The 27,987-nt window shown below is 35.4% G+C and overlaps 1 protein-coding gene across 2 annotated transcripts; it reads left to right on the top strand.

Moving 5' to 3' along the window:
* Positions 1–2: 2 nt before the first annotated feature.
* On the top strand, positions 3–26,866 carry LOC123559861 (glycogen synthase kinase-3 beta-like). Of its 2 annotated transcripts, none has more exons than XM_045351978.2 (9): positions 3–384; positions 3,115–3,305; positions 3,753–3,836; positions 5,870–5,980; positions 9,076–9,206; positions 9,898–10,004; positions 12,579–12,772; positions 15,178–15,364; positions 18,148–26,866. In XM_045351978.2, the coding sequence occupies exons 1-9, from the start codon at positions 300–302 to the stop codon at positions 18,318–18,320; spliced, it is 1,263 nt and encodes a 420-aa protein (XP_045207913.1). In that variant the 5' UTR covers positions 3–299; the 3' UTR covers positions 18,321–26,866. The 2 variants fall into 2 exon arrangements, with proteins under 2 accessions (XP_045207913.1, XP_045207912.1); XM_045351977.2 differs by lacking the exon at positions 5,870–5,980 and adding an exon at positions 5,194–5,304.
* The last annotated feature ends 1,121 nt before the right edge of the window (positions 26,867–27,987 follow it).

Below are 27,987 nucleotides of genomic sequence, written 5' to 3'. Positions count from 1 at the left end.
GGAAATAGTAGCGAAGAACAGCCATTGGAAACGATTTTCGGATAATTTGACGGTGTCAAAGGAGAAATTACTCTATTCTCAAGCCATCTGCGTTAAATGGGCTTTAACTTTTTATTACAGGAATTAGTTTTTGCCAACCTTACCTATAAGCGAAGCAGTATTTTTGCCAGGAAATAAGGTTTCCAATCTAAACTTCGTCAAGCACCACTTCTCAATTTTTGGCCGCCATACTTGATGTAAATGACGAAAGAAACCATACTTCATGAGCAGATTCGCCCCCTCTTAGCTCCTTTCCAGCCATGAGTGGGAGGCCTCGGACGACATCCTTTGCAGAAGGTGGAAAAGCAGGTGGCTCTGCCCCATTTGGAGGGATGAAGACTATCAGTAAGTTGAATGCAATGCGTCTGTCAAATGTCTGTAAATCTGGGTCAATCATCTTGGATACCATGTTTGGTGATGATGCTGGCCACAATGCTAAAGACAAGCTTGTTATAACATATGTTTAGGGAAATATACAGTACAACTGTTTGCAACTGCATCCTAAATTCCAAAATTTGTGCCATTTTAACTTTAATTGGACTGCAAGTCACTGATGTAGCTCATTATCATAATTTATATTCTGAAGATGCTTTAAGTTACAAACATTTTATTAATAAGACATAGTCATACGTTGAATTTTTTTGTTACAAGCAGTATCATGTTCACACAATCGAGAAAAGATCATTACTAATCGCACAGTAGATATACAAGTTGTACATGTATATAATACTATCATGTCTGCTGTGTGATTGAGGAAATTATTTTTTGTCTGATCATGATATGTCTGCATTTATAACTATTATTCTTTTGCCTTCATCAATTACGAACTATGGTGGTCCAATATGGTCAGCTTGGTCTGTAGAACTCTACTAAATGTAAGCAAGGAGTCCCAGGTCTTTTGAAAGTCCTGACTGGCTGGACAATGTTTTCAACCTGTGATATTTCAGGAGATATTTTCCTGTTATTCCATGCCACATTACTCATTAGAATTTTTAGGATGACTTGCATACATGGCGATGGAGATTGTCATGTATAGGACGATGTCTAAACGGAAAAAAAATTGTAGGTTGCTGGTTAGTTTATGCATTTTGTAGGACTACTAGGAGGGAACAGTGGGAAGGTCAAGACTTGAATTTAGGGGTTGTGAGTAAAATTCATATTGATATTCAGTTCATTTCCTTTTATAATAGGAGCCTTTCACAGACCCCTTCCCTGCAGAAAATTTCTTTTAAATCATGCAGTTTTCCCCAAAAATTATATCGATCAGGTTTTTTTTAATCCCCTTTGCGCAAATACAGAACTATTTGTTTCCCCAAATCAAAGGCCTGGGGCCCTTCCTCTCCTGTTAAAAAAACACTTGATAGTGTAAGCAGACTTGTCCTGAATTATGGATTTACTTTGAAAATCTTAATATGATTTATTAATACTTCATTCTAATGTCAGTAGAGGTGGTCCAATGAGCTTTTTTATCTAAAAAAAAAATATCTTTAATAAAGTCAGTATTATGACCAAAAATGCTGGTTTTCCTTACAGATGAAAAAAGTTTTTTTCCCAAATTAAACATTTTTTTACTTACTATAAGTAACTAAACTGGCAAGGACATCCTGAAGATTTGAATAATATTATCAACAAAGCTAAACAGCTAAAATAGTGTTTTAAGTCGTCATGATGTCAAAAATTGATGAAATGTACACAACAAAATACTCTTTATCAAAAAATTCAAACCATATCTCACAAGATACTTAAAAAAGTTGATAAGGTCCTGATAATAAATTTGGAATAGTGTTGTATTTTATTCAAAGAGTAATTAACTTCAAGGAGAATGTTGATACAGAAAAGCATTCTCGCATCTCATATATTATGAGTTGACTGAATGATATTAGTGAGTGGCTGGTAGTCTGATAAAACATTTGTGTGCCAAACAATCGTAATAGGATTACTGATGGTTTATTGAATGAAATAATGAATTTCTGACAATAACGGAAGTTGAAATGAGTGCTTTTTTCCCAATGGCCCACTGAAAAAGTGCCCTTTCGATTCAACAACACCATGCTCCTTTTTAGCTCACCTGAGCACGAAGTGCTCAAAGGTGAGCTTTAGTGATCGCCCTGTGTCCGTCGTCAACAATTTGACTGTTAACACTCTAGAGGTCACAGTTTCGGCCCAAACTTAATGAAACTTGGTCAGAATGTTACCCTCAATAAAATCTTTGGACAAGTTCGATATTATGTCATCTGGGGTCAAAAACTAGGTCACCAGGTCAAATCGAAGGAAAAGCTTGTTAACACTCTAGAGGTCACATTTTTTGTCCAATCTTAATGAATCCTGGTTAGAATGTTACCTTTAATAAAATCTTGGACGAGTTCGATATTGGGTCATCTGGGGTCAAAAACCAGGTCAAATCAAAGGAAAAGCTTGTTAACACTCTAGAGGTCACAATTTGGGCCCAATCTTAATGAAACTTGGTCAGAATGTTACCCTCAATAAAGTCTTGGATGTATGGTCAGAATGTTAATCTTGATGATCTCAAGTTCCAATTTGAATCTGGGTTATGTAGGATCAAAAACTAGGTCACCACGTCAAATCAAAGGAAAAGCTAGTTTACACTGTAGAGGCCACATTTATGACCGTATCTTAATGAAACTTGATCAGAATGTTGATCTTGAAGTAAGTTCAAATCTTGATCAGGTGGGGTCAAAAACTAGATCACAAGTTCAAATCAAAGGAAAAGTTTGTTAACACTCTAGAGGCCACATTTATGACTGTATCTTCACGAAACTTAGTCAGAATGTTTATCTTGGTGATCTTTAGGTCAGTTTCGAATCTGGGTCATGTCTGGTCAAAAACTAGGTCACTGGGTTAAATCGAAGGAAAGGCTATTTAACACTTCAGAGGCCACATTTATGACCATATCTTAATGAAACTTGATCAGAATGTTAATCTTGATGATCTTTAGGTCAATAGGTCAGGTGAGCGATCCTTTGCATTTTAGTTGCACTGTTTTCTTGTGTGAACATACACTTTAAGTGACTTATTTACATACTCACATTGGTGATATGATTTAATTTATATTAGATAAGGATGGAAGTAGGGTGACAACTGTGCTAGCTACAGCAGGTCAAGGCAATGACAGGCCACAGGAAGTGTCGTATACAGACGCTAAAGTCATTGGAAATGGTTCATTTGGGGTTGTATACCAAGCAAAACTGGTTGAATCACAGGAGCTTGTTGCAATCAAGAAGGTCCTGCAAGACAAACGATTTAAGGTTAGTTATTTTAAGTGCCTGTCATAAATTTAACAACTTCAAGTGTTGGTCTTTGCTAGCTTATTTCCTTGCATCCCCACAATGTAACATGATTGTTTTATACATGAAATTATGGAAACAGTGGTGGTAATGTGAGGTTACATTATATTCCGAAAGAAATTGTGCTGTCAACTGACTTTTATGTGTTATTTCAATCTTGTTAGAGTCGTCAATACTATAATAAAACATGACTTCTGTTATAAAATGTATTTCATCAAAATAATGGTAGTGTAGGTAATAAAATAATAGTTTCGTTGTTTGTATTAGATCAATTTAGGTGTATCAATAAAAATGCATTTATAACCATCTTGTAGTGATTGCATTCTACATTGTGACTTTGACATTGTTCTTTATTTTCTATGTTTGGTGTCTTTGATAGCAAAATATTTTCTTTTATTCTGTTTACAGAATAGAGAGTTACAGATAATGCGCAAGTTGGAGCACCATAATATAGTCAAACTCAAGTACTTCTTTTATTCTGCAGGAGAAAAGGTAATATTTGTACTGGTCTTACTCATAGAACCTGTAGCTGTTGATACTTGTGCCCCCACTCACAACAAACACTCTTCAAAGGAGTGGTGGTATTTTGTTTTGCTTATGTCAGTTGGTCTGCCAGTTTGGTTGTACCTCCAGTTGTGAAGAAGTTTGGTTTCTGGTGAATAACGAGAGGACACTTCACCTTAAGTTGGTCAGTCATCAGAGGATGATTGTCTGTGGCCAGAAGGAGATCCATTTTGTCTTGGTGGTCAGTAGGTCAAAAGTGAAGGCCAGTGTGACTGAGACAAATTTATTAAAAAAATGTTTTCATTTCAATAGGAAAAAGCTTAGGCCTCCAGTCTTCTAAATTTACTGCATCATTGTCTATGATCAGTAGATTATCCTTACTGTTTTGAGGACTGGAGGTTAAAGGTCAAGGTCAAGCAGCTGCTCTTGAGATTGAAAATATTATGGATCTATGGCGCAGTGGTAAGCAGGTTGGACTACAACGCCAGCGGTCTGGGTTCGATTCCCGGCCGCAGCTGATAACCCGACTAGTGTTCAGTGCTGGGTGATATGCTTAAATTGGTACTTTTTCCAGCAGTATCGGCCTAGACTGGATGCTGGGGAGGTAAACATGACACCTGCCATGGGCTCGGCTGGAAATAAGTTGTTCCATCCATTCCAGGCGGGGACTTTGTTGACTACCCACGTTAAACAAGAAACATTACCTTTACCTTTTTATAGCTGAAGAAAACATTAATGTAAGCCTTTGAGCAATGATAGTCTGATGTAGGTGTTCTGAGTAGAGTAGATACCAGGCAGGCAAATCATTTTTTTTTTTTTTTGACGGAATGGGGTGTCAGGAGGTGGAAGATTGAGGCCAAAGCATACTTGAGAAAATTACACAAATTTCACACCGTGTTACCTGTCACAGTCAACCATGATGGGCATATATGTCCTACAAATAGCTCGTGTTTAGTTTTTAAACAGTTTTCACAGGTGAAAAGTACACATTTACAGTCAAGAGTGATAATGGAAAATATCAGGAAAGATGTTTGATTGTTTAGTGTGTACTGAATTATTTCATTTTGATATTGTTTTGATCATAAAGAAAGTTGTAAGTTCTATGAATGATCACTTATTTTCTTGAAAAAATAATTATTACTTGTTACTTTCGGAAAGATTATTATTTTAATTTATTTCTTATATAGAACTAGTCTTGAAAATAACAATTACACAGAAGGTAATTTTTAAAAAAGTAGGAAGAAACTGCTTCTCAAAATAACTGAATTTTATAATACTAGTTAAGCAAAACATATGATTGTTGTGTAATTTGATGCGATTGCCACTGTTGTTTATTTGTCAATAGAAAGATGAGGTGTTCCTGAACTTAGTTCTAGAGTATGTACCGGAGACGGTGTACAGGGTCGCTCGACATTATAGTAAATCCAAACAGACAATACCCATTATCTTCATCAAGGTACTGTACATAATTTCATGTGTTAAAGGGCACTCCGGAAGAACACCCAGAGTTGTCAGTACAAAGTTGAGACTTGAACTGGCTTGTTTTTTAGCCCTATTGTTATAGCTCTGAAAATATCTCACCTGAAATTAACAAAAAGTTTAGCCTGTTTAATATGAGGAATTTTCGACCCTTTTTCAAGTTGTATATTCAATGATATCATCTCTGAAAAAGCCAGGTTTCATGCTTGTTTGCCACAAGAGTCTGAGCTTGGTATTGACACCAAGACAGATATGAACTTGATACGAAAACTGCAAGATAAACTGAAATGCTGAGCAAAAGATGACAGAATTTGAACGAAAATTAGAATAGTTCTGGAACAGTGCTTGAATTTAGAAGTAGTGGATCTTGCACAATCTAAAAGATAATGGGGAAGGTATTTCATTGTTCTTTTAGTATTGCTCTTCATTTGTGGTTTTCTGACTGTGTAGTCGCACCAAGTTCATTTCTGTCACAGTATACTGGAGTTCCCTTATGTCAACCTAACTTGTTTTTCAAGCTTGTATTATTATAACATTTTCAGAAAGATGAGGTTTTCCTGAATCTTGTTTTGGAATATGTTCCAGAGAATTTGTATAGGGTAGCTCGACATTACAGTAAAAATAAGCAAACAATCCCAATGCTTTTCATTAAGGTATGTATAGCTTGATGCCTTCAGTCTGAGGCACCACTGGCTTTGGTTGAGCACACTGACTGTAGGCTGAGACGCTCCGTTCTTGGCTCACTGTGGTCACAGTTACTCTCTGTATACTTGCTGCAACTTACTGCCGTTCAGAGACTTTTCTCAGAAAAAGTCACCAGTGACTTGTGTAAACACTCTCCTGTCACATCTTTGAGACCAAACAGTGTTTTTTAACTTTCTATTGTGACTAATTTTTCAGCCAGAAATTGGGTTCCCACATATTTTACGGAAATTTAAATAGTTTCAAAGTGCACAATCAGTATACAGGTAATTCAAAATAAGACTGGTGTAAATGAATAGTCTAGGTGTATCTTGGTTAATTTTGAGTCATTGACTTTCAAAAGTATAATTTTCATACATAAATTCTTGACAGCATTTCAAATCCTTCTAAAACAGAAATCTTCTTTTTTTGTTTGTTTTGAAATCAGATAACTCAAACTAGTTTATAGACTAGCAATAAATGATTTTTACAGAATTAATTGCCAAATCACATCAGACATAGAATGTATATGTAGTTTTCTGTTAAGCAATTGCTATTTTTTTTCTATGTTAAATATGTGTTGGAACCCTGCTGTTAACATATTTTCCTTTGAGTTGTGTTATGATGTAGTCAAAGACGTATATGCATCTTGGTGTATACTGCTTTAAAATCATGTCACTGAAAATACGACTTACAAAGATAGCATGCAATTTCTAGCTTCAGTATCTGCTAAACTGTGAGACAAGAGATACCATTATTGTTCTTTAATCAAGCACTAATTGTGGTTCACAATTCACTGGAGATCCATTTAGTATAAGTCTCTCTCTCGAAGCCTTTCACTTTTCAACAATCTGTTGAGACTTTTGGCATTTATCTGAATGATTTCCATCTAGTTGCACAAAAGGAATTATGTCTACAACAAAAACAGTCTTTTCTGATTGATTAGTTAAGCAGTTTTCATACCCGTATTCCTGATTGATTTTAAAGGAGTTTCCATACCCGTAGCACTTACTACATAACTGAACCACATAATTTAGAACCAACCTTGTTAATGTCAACTGTTTTATTTTAGCTTTTGGGTATCCGTTTTGCAATAACTGCTCCTTTCTGTTTTTAACCTTTAGCCTGCTGGCAGCAAGTGATTCTGCCTTTGCGACCACTGCAGACCAAGATCAGCTTGCAAGTCCAAGTTGCAAGGCTGATTATTGTCTGCACTGTTCGTTATTCAGTAAGTTTTCAGTGAACACCCCTTCGAATAATAAATGGTATTGCCCATATTGAATGATGGACCAGTCCATTTTAGAGATTTAGCAGGCTAAAGGTTATGATAATGCTTTAAATTTGAAACTTGAGAAATACAATATTTGAACAAACAGAGTTATTGTACCATAATATATATACAACTTGAGTTTTCTGCAAAGTAGTGTAGTGACAAATAGCATAAAAGTATGTCAATATGTATGCAGTAGATAGTATTTATTCTTTACGCCAGCAACAGATGGACAATTTTGATAGAAAAGCATGAATAAGGAAGTTTTTTTGAAAGATTTACTTAGAATATTTTCTGAATTCAGTAAGCAGCTCTGATTTTGTCACACTTTTCAAAAAAAATGTGGTTAACTTTTTGTAAAGAAAAAGAATTCTTATATATAACTATGATGATTGGTTTACTAGGACCTTGTTCACATATTCCACATTGATGATAAAATTGAAGCGTTTGTTTGAACATAAAAGCAAGTGCCTAAGTCATTTTTCACACAAAATATGCAGTTTTGACCAAAAGATGTATTTACACAACCTGTGAATGATGAGTGTTAGTAAAAGAAATCTGCATTAAATACATACCTTTTTAACCCTTATCATGCTGGACACAATTGATTCTGCCTTTGTAACCAGTGTAGATCATGATCAGCCTGCACATCTGTGCAGTCTGATCATGATCTGCACTATTCACCTTGTCAGTATCTTTTTGGTAAGCACCCCTTTTAACAGTTAATGGTACTGTCCAAACTGAAAGATGGACAAGTTCATTGTAAAAATTTAGCATGGAAAGGGTTTATATCAAACATGAGATATTTTGTAAAGCAGGTCCACAGTACTGTATTACCGAGTATGAATGAAATGTAAAAATGTTAGAATCAAAATAATAAGACTTATTGTTCTCTGTTGTACCAGTAGAATGTGTTTTTATAACAGATAGAACTGCTTGGAAAGAGAAGGGTCTGTATTCATCAACATAAAACTGGAATCAAAGGACTTCTGCCATATACAGTGTCTTTAATTTATCTCAATATTTCATGGATGTCATCTTTTTCTAGTTGTGAGAAATATATTTTGAGGTTCTTTAAATAGTTGTTTGAACAAAAAAAGGTAATAAAAAATGAAGCATTCAGTGGTCATTGCGTAAATCTTGGGGACAAGCTATGTTGATGAATACAGAATTTACAGAAATGGGAGTATGGAAGCTTGATATAGTTAGTGAATAGAATAAAGCCATACAGTAGGTCCTGCTTGAAATCATAAACTTTCCAGCCTCTGCTTCAAGATTTTTACTAAACTTGCCTTCTCATTTGATCATTTATACATGTAACGCAGAAAGTTAGGAACTTGTAGTTTTATTTTACAGTATTGTTGAATATTTCAAATGATTTGATTAAAATGTAATTAACTGATTTTGTTTTTAAGAAAGGCAGATAGGCTTAAACTTCTTAGATGAATTTATTGGTGATGTATTTTTCACTGATGAAGTCGCAGAAATTTGAACATTTAATCTTTTGTTCAGTGTAATATACAGGTAATACCAGTATTATCTTAAGCTGCATAATTAGAAAATTCAGATCTATTTTTTGTAATGATTAATTTGAAGTTCAGATGAATATTTATGCATGGTATTTATTCATTTTGATTACTCGTTTTTGTGTCTTCGTGATAGTTGACTTTTTATTTATTTTTACAGCAGTGGAAGCTGTGGGAAGTGTTATTTTCTTATTTTCAGTGGAATTATAGCAAAATTTCATGCTGTCTGTTACTATAAGGCGTATTTGCATGATGTGGTCTTGTATTTCAGCTTTACATGTACCAGTTGTTCCGGAGCCTTGCCTACATTCATTCACAAGGGGTGTGTCATCGCGATATCAAACCACAAAACCTTCTACTTGACCCAGATACAGGTGTTCTTAAACTCTGTGATTTCGGAAGGTATGTTTTCTTCGAAAGCTCTGTACTTGATGCTTTTGAAATGTAGTTCATAGAACAGGGGCTTCCATGAGCGAGTGGATATGGTTGTTGACTTTGAACCACTTGCCCCTCCCAGATGTGGGTTTGAGCCTTGCTCGGGGTGTTGGAATTCTTCATGTGAGGAAGCCATCCAGCTAGCTTACGGAAGTTCTACTCGGGTGCCTGCCCATGATGAAGTAATGCACAGAGGTGCACATAGGGTTTTCCTTTACCATGAAAAGCTTGAAAGGTGCAATATGACCAATAATTGTGTTGGTGTGATGTAAAACCCAACAAACAAAAAAGTTCATGGAACTGTAGACAGTACTCTTGTCTTTTGTGATATTTATTGCTTTTAATGCATATACATGTACATACAGTGCGCTCACATATGAGCAATATACCAGATCCTATAATTCTTTTCCTGGTTGAAAGGATTCATTTTATCTGATAAATTTGTGATAAAAAATTAGACCAATTAAAATCTGAAGTTATTGAAATAATTATTCAAAGTATGTGAGCACAGTTAGTTTTATTTCTTTGAAGATATTTGTTTGACTTCCAAAACATTGCAGTGCATAAGAGCTTAATTTTTTTATCTTTGCAAAAAGATGGACAACTGGTTTTCAGTGTATTCTGATAGAAAAGTTTATCTTGAGTCTTATATTTTCAGTGCCAAAGTATTGGTGCGTGGTGAACCAAATGTGTCGTATATTTGTTCTCGGTACTACAGAGCACCAGAACTTATATTTGGTGCTACAGATTACACCTGTCAAATAGGTACGTACTTACCTTAAACCTTTGGAGCCTCCATGGCCAAGTAGTTAAAAGTGGGTTTTTTAGAAGGAGATGGGATTTTAGATTTGCCCTCTTTCAGTTTTCTTTTGCTCATCTGATATTTTGAGTTATTGTCATCACTTGATCGGCATCAGCATTGCCTGGTTAAGTTTTATGTTTAGGTCAACTTTTTCTTCTAAACTATCAAAGCTATTGCTTTAAAACTTGCAACACTTGTTCACCATCAATAGCTGACTCTGTACAGCAAGAAACATTACTCCATCCTGCTTTTTGCAAGAATTATGGCCCCTTTTGGACTTAGAAAATATCAGATGTCTTGGTTAAGTTTTATGTTTAAGTCAACTTTTCTCCTAAACTATCAAAGCTATTGCTTTGAAACTTGCAACACTTGTTCACCATCAGAAGCTGACTCTGTACAACAAGGAAACTCCATCCTGCTTTTTGCAAGAATTATGGCCCCTTTTGGACTTAAAAAATATCAGATTTCTTGGTTAAGTTTTATGTTTAGGTCAACTTTTCTCTTTAATGGTCAAAGCTATTGCTTTGAAACTTGCAACACTTGTTCACCATCAGAAGCTGACTCTGTACAACAAGGAAACTCCATCCTGCTTTTTGCAAGAATTATGGCCCCTTTTGGACTTAAAAAATATCAGATTTCTTGGTTAAGTTTTATGTTTAGGTCATCTTTTCTCTTTAATGGTCAAAGCTATTGCTTTGAAACTTGCAACACTTGTTCACCATCAGAAGCTGACTCTGTACAACAAGGAAACTCCATCCTGCTTTTTGCAAGAATTATGGCCCCTTTTGGACTTAAAAAATATCAGATTTCTTGGTTAAGTTTTATGTTTAGGTAAACTTTTCACTTTAATGGTCAAAGCTATTGCTTAAAACTTGAAGCAGTTATTCGCCTTCAAAGCTGACTGTGCACAACAAGTACCAAAACTCTACATTGCTTTTTGCAAAAATTATGGCCCTTTTTGGACTTAGAAAATCATGGTCGGACAATATACAGAGGCAAAAATATCAGATGAGCGTCTGGACCCGCAGAGGCGGTGCTCTTGTTTTTACCTAGAGTCATGAAACTTAGTAGGAATATTTTACAGCATCATGTGAAGTTATGTACCTAGGGTTTTGTTTTTTGTTTCCACTTTGTAAGACCAGTGTTATGGCCCTTTACTTTGTCAAAAATATGCATAAAAGGCATAAACATTTGTGTTTCTAGTATCTTAGAAAGTATTAGGAGTCATGAATCTTTAAAGGAATGTGATTCAGCATGTAAAGTTTTGCATCTTGGGTTTTGTTTGAGATTCCACTCAGTATGACGAGACTAAACCAAATAACCACCAACTATCAGTGTGTTACTGGTATCTCCAAATTTATCACCTTTGCTTTGTGAAAATATTCACTGCTGTTGAAAACATGTAAGATTAGTTTTGAAGAAATGTCTACCGAGTTGAGCAACTTGTTTACATATAAGTAATAAAGTCAACAATTCTTGTTACATGTGTTGAGCTGTGTTGGTAGTGATATGTCAAGCAATTAACAACTTGAACATTCCTTAGCTACACTTACATTGCTTAACAACAATGCAGGGTGAGGGGTGATATTGACAACAAGTTTATGCTGTCAGTGTAGCTTTTTTTATCCTGTGAAATTTCGCTTTAAAGTTTAATATATTAAATGGCATTGTTTCATGTTCATGGTTCGCACAGGCCATGAAAAGTCCTTGAATTTGATGGCTGCTCCTTGAAAACTACTTGAATTATGTAACAGTCAGAAACTCCTTGAAAACTACTTGAATTTGGGAAAAAACATACAAAAGATGGCAAATAGTCCTTAAATTCTTCGGGTTCGAAGTGAAAACGGACAAACATTATAAACGGACAAAAATAAACTAAAAAAACGACAAAAAAAAAACAAACCGTTACCGCCATTAGGGCCTGCTACGGCATCGGCGATAGGACGGTACTATACTTTACGGGTTTTATGCTCTTTCAAGTAATTTTCACACTGTGTTATTTATCCACGATGCATTGAAGGTAAATCTTGTGTTACATTATTTAATTTAAATTGGTTATTTCATGTCTCGGCAACAGTGACATTATGCCCATTTTAGTCCTTGAAAAGGAGGAAAACTACTTGAAAACTCCTTGAAAACTACTTGAATTGTTTTGGGGAAGGTCTGTATGAACCATGATGTTGTAACGGCAGTCCTAAGTAAACAGTGTCGAGTATTCTAAACATGTTAAGGGGAGCAGAGGTCTAGTGGTTAAGGTGTCTGCCAATCAACTTTGGGGTCATGGGTTCGAGCCCCTTTGGGGTAGCGACCACACCATCTTGTATGACACCAGTACTGGGTTTTCCAGGAAGTGGACTTGAGAGTGGTTCAGATAAGCTTTAAGCGTTCCTTACAATCAAGCTAATATAAATTACTAGAAACTGAACTAGTAGTATAAACTAAACACATTAAGTAATCTAAAACCGAAAACTAAATTTCTTCAGTACGAAATTTATGTGTATGTTTATATATCCATGTATATATTTGTGTGATTACAGATGTATGGTCAGCAGGCTGTGTGCTGGCAGAGTTACTGTTAGGTCAGCCAATATTCCCGGGTGATAGTGGAGTAGATCAACTCGTAGAGATCATCAAAGTACTAGGTACACCAACTAGAGAACAAATCAGAGAGATGAATCCAAATTATTCAGAATTCAAGTTCCCACAAATCAAAGCACATCCATGGACAAAGGTGAAGTATATTTCATATAATTGTGCCCCCATCACTCAGTGGAGGGAGCATATAGATTTGGTCATTTGCCCCGTCTGTCCGAAAAAAAGTTTGAGATGCGCCTAGCTCTAAAAGCATTTGATATAAATTGATGAAACCTTGCATGAGTCTTAATCATGATATGAACATGCACACCTCCTTTAGTCTGGCTCTGCCCCCAGTTTCCAGAGTTATGGTGCACATTTTCACCTTGTGATGCGCCTAGCTCAAAAGTATTTGATATAAATTATGAAAACTTGCATGAGTCTTTATCATGATGTGACCTTGCACTCTCGGCATTCTTCTTGAGATTTTAGCGCTAATTACAGTGTTACGGCCCTTGAAAAAGCCAAAATAGTGGATTTTTGTTTGTGATGCTCGTAGCACAAAAAGTATAGGCCTAGAATAATGAATCCTTTATATAAAATGTTTTTTTAGACTATACCTTCTTAAGACTGCGAACAGTTGAATTATTGCCCCTTATTTGTGACAGATGTACCAGTTGGGGCACACCCAGTGACACCCTGTGTCCTACAGACACATTCTAGTTTGATATTTGCAACTGAACTTTTATGCCCTTAGTATTGAAGATCTAGGAGGCATATTTAGTGTCTGACATTCCATCCATCCTTCACACTTTCTTGTGTATTCATTTCCTCCAACAGTTTCCATCAATTTCAGATGAAACTTTGTATATATATATCAGCATGAAGTAAACATGTATATATTTTTTGGACTTCCATGTCTGGGTATCTGGAGTTATACCTCAGTTTTTATGCCCCCGAAGGGAGGCATATAGTTTTTGAACCGTCTGTCTGTCTGTCCATAATTTTCGTGTCCGGTCCATATCTTTGTCATCGATTGATGGATTTTCAAATAACTTGGCATGAATGTGTGCCACAGTAAGACGACATGTCGCGCGCAAGACCCAGGTCCGTAGCTCAAAGGTCAAGGTCACACTTAGACATTAAAGGATAGTGCATTGATGGGCGTGTCCGGTCCATATCTTTGTCATCGATGGATTGATTTTCAAATAAATTGGCATGAATGTGTACCACAGTAAGACGACGTGTCGGGCGCAGGACCCATGTCCGTAGCTCAAAGGTCAAGGTCACACTTAGACGTTAAAGAATAGTGCATTGATAGGCGTGTCCAGTCCATATCTTTGTCATCGATGGATGGATTTTCAGATAACTTGGCTTGAATGTGTACCACAGTAAGACGACGTGTCACGCGCAAGACCCATGTCCGTAGCTCAAAGGTCAAAATCACACTTAGACGTTAAAGGTCATTTTTCATGATAGTGCATTGATGGGCGTGTCCGGTCCATAACTTTGTCATTCATGCATGGATTTTAAAATAACTATGCATGAATGTGTGACACAGTAAGACGATGTGTCGCGCGCAAGACCCAGGTCCTAAACTCTAACATCGGCCTTTGAACTATTCATTCAAAGTGCCATCGGGGGCATGTGTCATCCTATTGAGACAGCTCTTGTTGACTTTACAATGTACTCCTCTCTTGCAGTTTCAGTCCAATTTAAAAGGAACTACATATATATCAACGACAATTGGACATAACATATTCTTAGGAGTTATATGTTTGATAATTTTTTCTTAAGTTTAATAACCCCATTCTGTTGATGTATCTTTCCATCAAGCATTTTCAGTGGGCCTGTGTCATACTGTGCTAACATCATTAGTGCACGGAGGGGCACCTGGGGTCTTCCTCCACCGTCAAAGCTGGAAAGTCACCATATGACCTATGATTGTGTCGGTGCGATGTTAAATCCAACAGAATAAATATTCATCAGTATTTTAGTAATTTAAAGCTAACCTACCCAGTCTCCTTGCATTCCACATTAGTACTGTAATCCGTAAGTAACTGAAAACTTTCCCTTCTAAATCACAGAGCAGGATATTTTTCTGTGAAGGAATGATTGCAAAGCCAATGATCTTTTTATAACAGATGGAATTAAAATTTGAAAATGTTCAACATACTTGTACTTTCAATGCACCATGGCCACATTCAGATGACCTCAACAGTGAGGTGACACACATATGAAATTTACAAGTTTGAGGTTCTGTTTTATAAACTAAACAGAGATTGAAAATGAGTATACACTTGCTATTTAATTTACAAGTTCGAGGTTCTGCCGAAACTAAAAGTTTAAAAATGAGTATTTTCTGATATAGAATACTTGCAAAGATCTAGCTCGTAAACTCTTGTTTAATAGGCATGTGCTCTTCTTATTGTGCTGCCTTATAGATAGTTCAAAACTAACGTAGGGATAACTTCACATCATCTATTTTCAGTTTGCAAACAATTATTTGATGAATTGTGTTTTTGGTGTCACTGTTGATTATATATATTTTGATAATTGCAGGTGTTCCGACCACGTACGCCACCAGAAGCTATACAAGTAGTTAGTCGACTACTGGAATATATTCCGTCAGCCCGTATTTCTCCCCTTGAAGCATGTGCTCACGCTTTCTTTGACGAGTTGAGAGAGCCAAGCACACGATTACCCAATGGCAGAGAATTGCCTGTTTTGTTTAATTTCTCTCCACAAGGTTTGTGTTAAGTAAATTATTAATTATTTTGAACTAACAACTTTTAAGTACAAGCTGTTTAGTTTGATTTAAGAGAAAAGATTTATAATGTAAAAATCAGTGGAAATCATGACAGTGGTACAGGTATATGTAGGAGCCTCCGTGGTTGAGTGGTTAAGGTTGCTGACATCAAATCGCCCCTCGCTGATGTGGGTTCGAGAGTCACTCTGGGCGTTGCATTCTTCATATGAGGAAGCCATCCAGCTGGCTTAAGGAAGGTCAGTGGTTCTACCCAGGTGCCCGCCCGTGATGAAATAATGCACAGAGGGACACCTGGGGTCTTTCTATACCGTCAAAGCTGGATAGTCACCATATGACCTATAATTGAGTCGGTGCAATGTTAAACCCAGTAAACAAACAAACAGGTATATCTCATTTAAAAAAGGAGGATTCATTTGTTGTTCAATTTAGTACGGAGTAAATTATGTCTGGTGAAGTATATGTTGTGAAAACAGTTTGATTGGAAAAGTTGGATTAATAGATTTATATTATTATAATAATAGAGGATATGTGATTGTTTCAGTATAGGCCCGAAATATCTTTGAATAAACACCAGATGCAATATTTTATGTCATTTTAACTAGATTTTACCCATTTTATAGTTCTTTTTCATTAAAAGATGTTTACTATGTTTTTATAACCCCATATACAAAGTACATAGGTGCTATGTTGGGAGTCATACATGCTGTCAGTCAATTACTTGTTTTAACTCCATATCTTCAAACCTTTGGAAAGATTTTCATAAAACTAGAAACATTTATTTACCTCATCAAGATAATGTGCAGAGCGCACAACCAAGGCCACTAGGTTCAAGGACAAGGTCACACTTGTAGATCTATGGTCAAGTAGCTTAACTTTTTATCCACTCAATATTGTCTAAAATGCTTAGAAGATTTTCGTAAGACTGGCATTAATTGTTTACCTTATCAAATTGCTTAAATTTTTGTGCACTCCATACCTTCTTAACCACTAGGATTTTCATAAAAGTAGCATCAGTTGTTAATCTTACCAGATGACTAGAGTACATAACCCAGGTCACTATGTACAAGTTCAAGGTCACACCTCAATGTCAGAATTTATGTTTTACATTTCCTGTGTAAAAGCACCGCCTTGGTTTTTTAGCTCACCTGTCACTTAGAAACTTGCACATAACTTGTATTGGCATAATATCTCGATTCCTTTTGAAAACTGGCCAGATCCCATCATGGGTTCCAGAGTTATGGCCCCTTAAAGGGCCAAAATTTGCTATTTTTGGCTTGTGAACAGGATAGAGGCCACATTTTGCAATCAACTTTAATCAAACTTGCACACAACTTGTATTGGCATAATTTCTCTGTTCTTTTCAAAAACAGCCCATATCCCGTCATGGGTTCCAGAGTTATGGCCCCTTAAAGGGCCAAAATTTGCTATTTTTGGCTTGTGAAAACGATAGAGACCACATTTTGCAATCAACTTTAATCAAACTTGCACACAACTTGTATTGGCATAATATCTCGGTTCCTTTCGAAAACTGGCCAGATCCCATCATGGGTTCCAGAGTTATGGCCCCTTAAAGGGCCAGAATTTGTTATTTTGGCTTTTGCAGCCATATAGAGACTTCATTTATGGTTTGATTTGATACAAACTTGCAAAATATCTTCAACAACAATAAATCTTGGATTTCATGATGAATCTATGAGATCCAATCATAGGTTCTGGAGTTACGTCCCCTGATTGACCCCTGAAAGAGCCAAAATTTGTTAATTTTTACCTTGTGAACACAATAGAAGTGACATTTTATATTTGATTTTAGCCACACTTGCACACCACTTGTCACAATAAGATCTCAGTTTCTTTCGGAAACTGGCTAGATTCCTTCATGGGTTCTGGAGTTACTGCCCCTGAAAGAGGCAGAATTTTCTAGTTTGGCCCTTTCAGCCATATAGAGGTTTCATTTATGCTTTGATTTGAAACTTGCACAGAATGATTATCTTGATGATTCCTAGGCCTGGATCGAAACTGGGTCATGTCGGTTCAAAAACTAGGTCATCAGGTCAAATCAAAGGAAAAGCTTGTTGACAGCCTAGAGGCCACATTTATGACCCTATCTTCAGGAAACTTGGTCAGAAAGTTTATCTTGATGATTTCTAGGCCAGATTCGAAACTGGGTCATATGGGGTAAGGGTTAGGGTGTCACCCGTCAAATCAAAGGAAAAGCTTGTTAACACTCTTGAGGCCACATTTATGACCTTATCTTCATGAAACTTGGTCAGAATGTTTATCTTGATGATTCCTAGGCTAAGTTTGAAACTGGGTCGTAAGGGGTCAGAAACTAGGTCATCCGTTGAAATCAAAGGAAAAGCTTGTTAACACTCTTGTTCATTTGATGTGCTTGAAACTTGGTCAGAATGTTTGTGTATATAAGATATCGGATGAATTTTTATCTGGGTCATGTAGGGTCAAAAACTAGGTCACCAGGTAAAATCAAAGAATAAGCTTGTTTACACTCAAGAGGCCACGTTTTTAGTTCAGTCTTAATGAAAAGTTTTCAGAATATTTGTCTTCATGAAATCTCTAGGTAAAACATGTTTACACTGTTATTGTATGTTACTCAGGTGAGCGAATTAGGGCCATCTTGGCCCTCTTGTTTGATGATTTTAAGTGATAGCTCTAGTTCACTATGAAATTAGCAGGTATATTTTACTCAAGATATTCCAGAAATTTACTGAAAATCGAGTAGTTAATAAACATGTTTTTATTTCCAGAGCTTTTAATTGCCCCTCATTTGAATGCAACATTGATACCTCCTCATGCACGGACGTCTGGTTCTGACGCTCAATCTGGCGGCACAACAGGACAGGACATGGAGTCAAAGAGTGCTGGCAACCCTGGAGGTGATGCATCAACTTCTCAGGGTGCTGCTGGCGGCAACGCGTGAGCTCTAGTGATTTTAGGAACTGCTCTGTATTTATTTCATCAACTTTTATGGTACATGTACAATATTATTTTAAATTCCCCTTGTGAAGGGTTTAGCAACATAGTGTGAGACACGACAGTGCGGAATCTGAATTGTGTTGTTTTTTACGGGAAAGGACATCAGTGTTATGATGATATGTGCTGGATTACTTTTTGTGCTTGTGTTTTATTGTGTCAGTGACATTTCGGATGCTATGCCTGACACATTTTTAAGGATTATAATGCAGCCAGATGTTTTAACATGGGGAATATTTACTAACGTTGTGTCTACTAATTGATTATGCAGAATTTACATACAGTGGGCAGTTGAACCAAAAATTACGATGGGACAGTGTGGCTCCCTGCTGATGAACTCATAGCTTGAGACTTCATGGGGGTATCACATGAAAAAATACTTAGTCACGTTAATTGCACAAGCGCTGAAATTGAGTTCATGCTGTTGAATGCTCTTGTGTAAGAAGAAATTTTTTTATATACATGATGTTAACATGTTATTCTATGAATACCATGTACAATATATCTGTGAATGTAACTATAGCTGAACCAAGGTTTATGAACTGTATATATGGACATGTACCACGGATAAATGATGCACATGAAGAAAGAATAGAGACGCATGCAGTGGATAACATGAGAATATTTTACTTGGAGACAAAGACACAGAGAACTCGAAATCATTGAGAATGTTTCATCATTAACATGCCTGTTATTAACTAACCACAACAATTGTATTCAACTTGTGTTAAGAATCTGCAGCCCCCTTTATTTTTAAACGTTTTTAGTCATGTAATCTCTCATTGTTTATCTCTGTTTTAAACAAGTACTTTTTTGGGGGAGGCAACTTATTTATTACGTTTCACAAGACATTGAAATGAAGCTCTTAACTAAGTATATACTTATGTGATTTATATTTGAAAAAATCTGTTCTAAGTGCAAATGAATGCACAATTTATGTAAAGTTGTCATACATGTATGTGTGATTTACTAGTCCAAAGTTGAATCCATACATATAGGTAGTGTTAATGATGGCTAAAAAAGCTTTACTAGGAAAACTAGCTATAGAAAGTCTTTCCTGCAGTTTTGGTTTCTATTATTCTTTTTGTCAAATCGTAGCTGAAATATGTGTCGCAGATGCATCATTTTATTAACACTGACACCGTCCCTAAATATGCCCTGTTAAATAACCTTCTCTGGAATTTTGATCGAATCTGTCGCACTTCACCATTGTTTGAAATGTCATGGACTCATTACAGGATTTAAGAAGGTGCTTTATCATTCCTTTGGTTTTGTTTATAAATTTCCAACATCTAAAAAAGTATTTTTACCAGTTTAAGTACTACGGAATTCTACTGACTATACATATAAACATTTGGAGTTGTTGGGATGTGTAAAATTGATTTCATTGAAAGCATTGTCCTGGAGTGGTGATAAGTGTTATGCGTTATGTACTGCTCTCTTCCTGTTTATTGGGCTCAGTAGAACCTCCTTATGTTAATCTTCCCCTGAACAGCAGTGAATGGGAAATAATTTAAATAAAGTGTTACATCGAATATTCTTGTATGATATGTACTGGATTAAGTATGTAGCTAGAGATTTTCTGTTTTTAAATATTAGCAGTTTCTTTTAGTACTAGAATGAACTTGCTGCTACATGATGTCTGATGTGTGTAAAATCCCGATTTGGCCGGGCGTTGTTCTCATTTTATAAGACCATTTAAAAAACATGTTTGTTTGCAGAACTCCGATCCACCCTCTTAAAATTGCTTCTACCCAAATCTTGGTTGTCTTTTAAGGGTCAGATGCCTACTTCCCCTTTCATAAACTGTATAAAATACTGTATAAGTGGAAAAGATTGCAACATGGAAATAGTTGCGAATTTAGCGAATTCAAGAAATTTGTGAAAATAACAGCCAGACTAAATTTCTACATTCACTATGACATTACATTATAGTCAAAGATAAACAGATTTGGTTTTGACACTTCAATTTTCAGCAATATGTGAATATTTCCGCTCACAGAATGTCTGGAATTGGCAGTTAGCGAACTTTTTGACCAGTAAAAATATCCATTTATACAGTACTACAGTATCAACCCTAATGTTCCTGGTATACTCTGTCAGTATTTTAATTAGTTCCATCTTGACAGGTAAGGAAATAACCCATCTACCTATCTACATACCTACCTACCTACCTACCCACATTGGAAAATTGAAGTTTAAAGCTTAGTTAAGATTTGCAGTTTTTGTGGGGTAAAACAAGAAATGAGTAGCAGTGTGCAGAAGTAAAGCTGTATGTGATCATATGTTACATTGTTTAATGACAGATTTCATAGACATACTGTGTTAATAAAAAACAAAATGTGACCAACATATGATATTGTGTAGATTGGAAGAATTGTTTGACTGACATGTAATGTATGAAACAAAAAAACTTGTTTTAGACATATTTTGTAAACAGACATTTGATTCAAATGACCTATTATTATCCATAAGTCTGACAGAATTGTGAAATAGAAAATTGTTTGACCAACATACTGTATAGAAAATTATTTTACTGAATTACTGTTTAGAAGTAAAGCACCATGAAGTTATGTTGAAAGAAAGCAATGTATGTGACTAGTATTGTGTATACATGTATTGTGTAAAGCAGTATATAGGTGACATATTGTGTAAAACTACTGTTATAATTGACATATTACATAGAGGAAAGGATAAGTTGTGAGTCATGCCCAGTCATGTCTCTGTAGATTAACAAGATGTTACTGGTACATATACATGTCTGTAATGTATTTTTACAGAATATATCTCTATTTCCATTGGAATAATACTATTATTGATCAGTTTCTCAGCTGGATAAATTGATTAAATATACTTGTAGGATGCTAATAGGGTAGTTTTATGAAGATATTATTTTCATCCTTTTATAAGGCAGATTTAAATGCATTCTCAGTGCACAATTTCTTCTTTCTGAATTATTCATGTTTTGAAGAAGCATGATTCCAGCTAAATCTGTAGGGGTGTTTTAGTTCAAGACTGGTATTATGAAAATCACTGCCTCATACGCTTACTCATCATACAAACTGGACAAGAAAAACATGTGCAAATGAAATGTTTTATATTTCATTCAAAATCATCTGAAAAATCCTGTGTTTTCAAGTCTGAATCTCATTTTTAGATATTGAGGTTTTCAGCTTGAACATGTGGATGTTTAAACTTAATTGTGATTATTCAAGATGGCATGTGAAACTAAGTGTTCACTCATTGTACATTGAGCATTTGTCCACTTTGCTGAAAAAAAAAAACATGTGGAAATTTTATGTCCGTAGTTAGTACTAGTATTTATTGCCTGGTTTTCAAGTGGGACTTTTTCATGATACATTCATTATACAGGAAATTGTATTTATACTATATATGTATATTGAAGAAGAAGATACTTTAAGGAGACATATGTTATATACATGTGTGACATGTAAACCTCATTTTTGATTGATTTTTTTTGTAAACAGGTGGATTTATCTCCAGATACGAAAGTCAGACAAAGCCAAAAAATACACAGCATGTACAGTGATTGCTGAGATTTTCACATTAAAAAGACTGTTCTACTTGTTTCATTATGGTATAAATAAAAATCTAACATGCTTTCTATCTGTAAGAAACAAAGAAAAGATCAGAGGATCTGCTTATTTTAATACGGACAATTTCCTAGTATAAGAGAAGTTCACTGTAGATAATACATCTTGTTGTCATGTCCTTAACTTGCTGACGGATGGACTGAAGTCAGCTTTAAATTGGAAATGTACAGTGTTGTATTTCTCCATTCTTATGATAAAATTTTAATATGAATTAATTATATTACAAACATAGGTTTGAAAAAGTAACCGCGCTTGGAAAGTAGAATTCTTTCATGTAGGAAACCCATCCAGCCTGAATATGGAAAGGTTGTTGGTAATACCCACATGTTCACATATATTTGAAATAATTCCTTGAGCGGGACCTTGGGTCTTCAGCCACCATTGAAAGCTTAAAAGTTGGCATGTGACATTTATTTATATCTGTGTGACTTTAACCTCAAAAAAACAATGTCAGCTGTTGAAAGTGGGACAGCTGTAACATTGCTGTTTGTAAATATGTGAAGAAAATTACAAAATGGCAATACCGAAATGAAAACTGAACATTGTAGTACAGGTCATATGGTCTGGCTGTATTGAACAAAGAATGTTTGATAATTTTATAAGAATTTTTTACCAATATTGACAAATATGGCATGTTGTATACACATAAACTAGTTTCCTGAAGTGATACTTGTTATGTAAATATTAACACAGATTTCACTTTACACAAAATAAATATATTCAAAAATATTAACAAAGTATCAGGTTAAGTTGTAATTTGAATCATTTAAACAGGTTTCTTTATCCAGAAAACTAGTTAAAAATATTATTGAAGAAGTTATTTGTGTAATATGATTATACACGTATTGACATTTCAGTGAAATGGTTTTGAAACAAGTTGCACTCTGTTTGTACATGATTTTTAAGAGCATTTTAATATACTATTATTTAAAAGTTGACTATGACATGTATGAGGTATTATAAATTGTAACCTTTAGCCTGCTGATGCCAAGTGATTTTGCCTTTGCAAGCACTACAGATCAAGATCAGCCTGCACATCTGTACATGGGTCAGTAAATTTTCAGTGAACATCCCCTTTGAATAATAAGTGTTACTGCCTAGATTGAATGATGGACCAGTCCATTTTAGAAATTTAGCAGGGTAAAGGTTAAACAGTCAGCTGTATTCATGTATATCATTACAGTTACAATATTTTAGTTTGTACCATGTGTTTTAAATGTATTATTTTGAAGAAAATCTGCAGGGTGTGTTTTGATAGTGGGATGTTGAAAAAATGCTAAAATTTTCTGTTTGAATGAAATATTTTGAAATGAAACGTTTAAGGCTCAATAAAATCTTAAGATGTAATCATGCTTCATTATTTGTACATGTACCAATTGAACAGTTAGTTAATGCAACAGTGTTATGTATTGACTAATGATTACTACTAATATTTCATAAACTAGTTTTTTTTGCCCTTTATTGTTGACATAGCTGCCTACATTTCACACCTGGAAACATCCGTGGCCGAGTGATTATGGTCACTGACTGTCAGATCACTTGCCCCTCACCATTGTGGGTTCAAATCCTTGCTTTGGATATTGAAGTCAGTGAGGAAGTCATCCAACTGGCTCATGGAAGGTAGACTCAAGTGCATGCTTGTACCTGAAATAATGCTGTGCGAGCATCTTCCTCCACCATGAAAACCTGGAAAGTTGTATATGACATATACATGTGTCGATGTGACGGTAAACCCAACAAAAAAGAAAAAAGAATTCCCTCCTGTCTGCATCACTTGTTTGTCATTGTACTAGATAAGAATGAAGATACTGTTTTTTAAAAAGAATTGAATAATTTCAAACCTCTGCCAAACCAGTGTTTAGCAAAGTACTTTCAATTATCATCGAAGTTGAAACATTTTTAAGGTGAATAAAAAAACACACTTGACTTATGAAATATTTGGCTTTAAACATTTGTCAATATGAACCTGAAATATGTTACTTGAAATTACTCACTGTTAGCAATGATGTGTCAGTACATGTAATGTTTTAATTTTCTCATTTCCTGAAAACTTCCCTTCATCTATCTGATCAAAAAACCTACATCATCAGTACATGCACTCTAGTATTATTTCAACATTTATACATTATTTTGCAATCTTGTACTTGGAAAAAAAGTTTAGTTTATTTGAACAACCTATGTAATCTTTCCTGTCAACTATCTAGGTTCATAGCTTTTTATAGTTTTTTTTTTGTGGACAGAAAGTGTTTTGGTAAGATTAAGAAAGAGTATTGTACATCATAAAAACACACCAGTACACAACAAGTTATTTTCATAAATGACTGATTTCCATAACTCATTACTAAGTCATTATCTATTGCTTTAAGTGGGTAATTTGAAGTGTGATTGTGTTTACTAACTGGGCATGGTTGTCGGAAGTTGTTAACCGTTGAATGATGATTGTTGGTCATGTGTTTTATGCATGTTTTATATTTACTTGTTTGGTGATTGACATGGTTTTACTCTATGTTAAGCAAGTATAACTGCCATTCGGTTTTTTTCCTTCAGTTTTAAACTTGTCATCATCGACATGTTAAATTGAATTTTGCACCATTTTTTGCAACTTCCATTTTATAATTCTTTTAAATTGAATATCATTATTATTAAGTAACATACATTTTGCATGTTGTTGTGTTATCAATTAGAGCAAATAAGGATGATGTTAAAGTTTGTTTATGGGTATTTTTTATACTACTTTGGCATTGATTAACTGATTAAAGTTTTCATAAAAAGCTGAGAAATTGCTGTATTTTAATATGAAAAAGGTCGGAAATATGTTTTTTTTAAACTTTTCTTGTTACATATACTTAGTAGTTCTTTATTGCATGACTCCGTATAAAAATTGCTGGTCTTTAGTTTGTGCTGTTGCCTGGTCTATAGAAGAACACTAAATTGTTTTGGGTTTAAATAAAATATTGAAGAAAAAAATAAGGAAAATTTATTTCTGATGTCATGTTATAAAATGGCTTGCTGGTCAATTTTTGAAACTATTTGTTCTCGGTCCTTCAGACCTCATACAAGTTTTAACTATGGAGTGGCAAGCCATGCAATAGGTGTGTAACAGTAAATCTTTAGTAGCAACAGTTTTAACAAATGTAGGTTTTCATCAGCTCATATTACAAGGTTCAGTACTAAAGGAAGCACAAACTTTTAAGTTCATGGAAAACCTTTCACCTTACTGTTTCGTCAGTTATTTATTTCAAAACTAATAATTTGCCAGATCGTAAAAATTTGGAACATGTGTGAAGTTTTGGTTTTCTGTACAACTTCAGCAATGTTGGTGATTAAAGTGCATAGTCATCATCTTTTTTTATGAGGTAAAATATTTGACCGTGTTGAAATCAGACAGCAGAAGTCACTAGTATAATTTTGTTTTGTTTATTTTTTATGCCCCCGAAGGGAGGCATATAGTTTTTGAACCGTCTGTCCGTCTGTCCACAATTTTCGTGTCCGGTCCATATCTTTGTCATCGATGGATGGATTTTCAAATAACTTGGCATGAATGTGTACCACAGTAAGACGACATGTCGTGCGCAAGACCCAGGTCCGTAGCTCAAAGGTCAAGGTCACACTTAAACGTTAAAGGTCATTTTTCATGATAGTGCATTCGTGTCCGGTCCATATCTTTGTCATCCATGGATGGATTTTCAAAAAACTTGGCATGAATGTGTACCACAGTAAGACAACGTGTGGCACGCAAGACCCAGGTCCGTAGCTCAAAGGTCAAGGTCACACTTAGACGTTAAAGGTCATTTTTCATGATAGTGCATTCGTGTCCGGTCCATATCTTTGTCATCCATGGATGGATTTTCAAATAACTTGGCTTGAATGTGTACCACAGTAAGACGACGTGTTGCGCGCAAGACCCAGGTCCGTAGCTCAAAGTTCAAGGTCACACTTAGACGTTTAAGGTCATATTTCATGATAGTGCATTGATGGGCGTGTCCGGTCCATATCTTTGTCATTCATGCATGGATTTTAAAATTACTGGGCATGAATGTGTACCACAGTAAGACAACGTGTCGCGCGCAAGACCCAGGTCCGTAGGTCAAAGGTCCTAAACTCTAACATCGGCCATAACTATTCATTCAAAGTGCCATCGGGGGCATGTGTCATCCTATGGAGACAGCTCTTGTTTCCAGTTTAAATAAGATAGGGTAGCAAATGTAATTGGGGGTTTGTTAGGATGAACATATGTAGAACAGGGCTCAGTTGTACGAAACTTTAACCGGCTGTTAAACTAACTGCCAGTTAAATGTTGATTCAGAATATTAGTCTTGGTTGGAAACACTAGTATGTTTTTATTTTACTGTAAAGTCATTTAAGTTTTCATAGTTTTTAACTCGTATATTTCTTTTTCTAAATCTTCTAAGATGTCAGAATATAGCTATAAAAGTTAATTGGCCGTTAGCTTAATTGTTTGTTAATGTTTCGAACAACTGGTTGCAGTACTTCATAAAAATATCAAATTATAGTCACAAAAACGTTGTATGTTAGTGGTAAGCATTCAAGTTCATTTTAACGGTGAATATTTGAGTTAATAAAGGGTATTTACTATATGTACTGAAGCTGAAGTGAACAGTTCAAATGTCATTTACATATTGGAAGTGTAAACTTAAATATTGATAGCATGTACACAAAATGTTATTCTGGTAGTGTGTAAACAAATGTTGGTAGCGTGTAAACAAATGTGATAATATTCTGTGTCTCATAATTTCTCAGCTCTAATGTAAACATATTACAATGTATTACATGGTAAATTTTTATTACATTGTTATATTTGTCCTGTATGTTCCCATTCTCACACAAGTCATAGATAATAAAAAGTTCTTGCAGATTTTATCCGCTTTCATTTCTATCTTTGTCCCTCCACTCTTTCTAAAAGTAGGATATTGGAGTAAATATTTATCCTTGTCTGGCTTTGGTGTGAACATTCAGAAAATCTGTTGTGTTCTCCCACAGTCTACTTGCTTACATTCCAGTGTCAAAATTTCTTAAGCTATGCTTGTTAACAGTAGTCAGCATAATACACTGAATCTCATCTAAATCCATTATGGGCCAGATTTGACTTTGTAGTGCAAGAGCTATGGCCTTTTTACCTCCCTTGGACTAAAGGATAGGTTAATGATGAAGAAGCATTTGTCCATTGTCCATAATTTTACCTTTAACACTACAGGTAACAATTCTTGTGATATTTTTAAATATAGTATGATGAAACTGTGCTAGTAAGTTTCCAAAAACAATACAATCTCAGCAAGTTAGAACTAGTTCACTAAGTAAAGTTTTGTTAACACACTGGAGGTCATATTTTCTATCATTACTTAATGAAACCATGTCAGAATGTTTGTCTTTATGATTTGTATGATGGGCTGGAAACTGGACCATCTAGTTTCATATCATAGAAAAACTTTGTTAACCCTCTAGAACTTTTTTTACCAGATCTACACAAAACCTGATAGGAATGTTCGTCTTTCTAAAATCTAGATCTATTATCAGTTTTGAAACTGTTGTCTAGACTAGGTCACTAGGTTAAATCATGATCACTGTGACCCTGACCCTTTGACCTACTGACCCTAACAACCATAGTCACTGTGGTGCTTAGTCATGCTGTAATGTTTGAAGGCTGTAGCTGTTACACTGTCTTGACTTCACAGTCTGAAAATGGAAAATGTTGACAAATGAAAACACTGTTCGATTATACAACCGCCTAGGCCTCAGTGGCGGTTAAGGTCACTTACTTTGAATCACTTGCCCCTACGAAGGGGTTCCAAGGGTTTTCCCCCATCATCAAGCTGGAAAGTTGCCATATGATCTATGATAGCTTGTGACATTTAACCAAACAAAAACAAAACAAACATAGTACGCCCTGCTTTTTAGCTCACCTGTCACAAAGTGACAAGGTGAGCTTTTGTGATTGCACGGCGTCCGTGCATCCGTGCGTAAACTTTTGCTTGTGACCAC

Source organism: Mercenaria mercenaria, chromosome 10 (assembly GCF_021730395.1).
Source record: "Mercenaria mercenaria strain notata chromosome 10, MADL_Memer_1, whole genome shotgun sequence".
Lineage (NCBI taxonomy): Eukaryota > Metazoa > Mollusca > Bivalvia > Venerida > Veneridae > Mercenaria > Mercenaria mercenaria.
The sequence above is the reverse complement of the archived record's forward strand: the minus strand, read 5'-3'. Positions and strand labels throughout refer to the sequence as shown.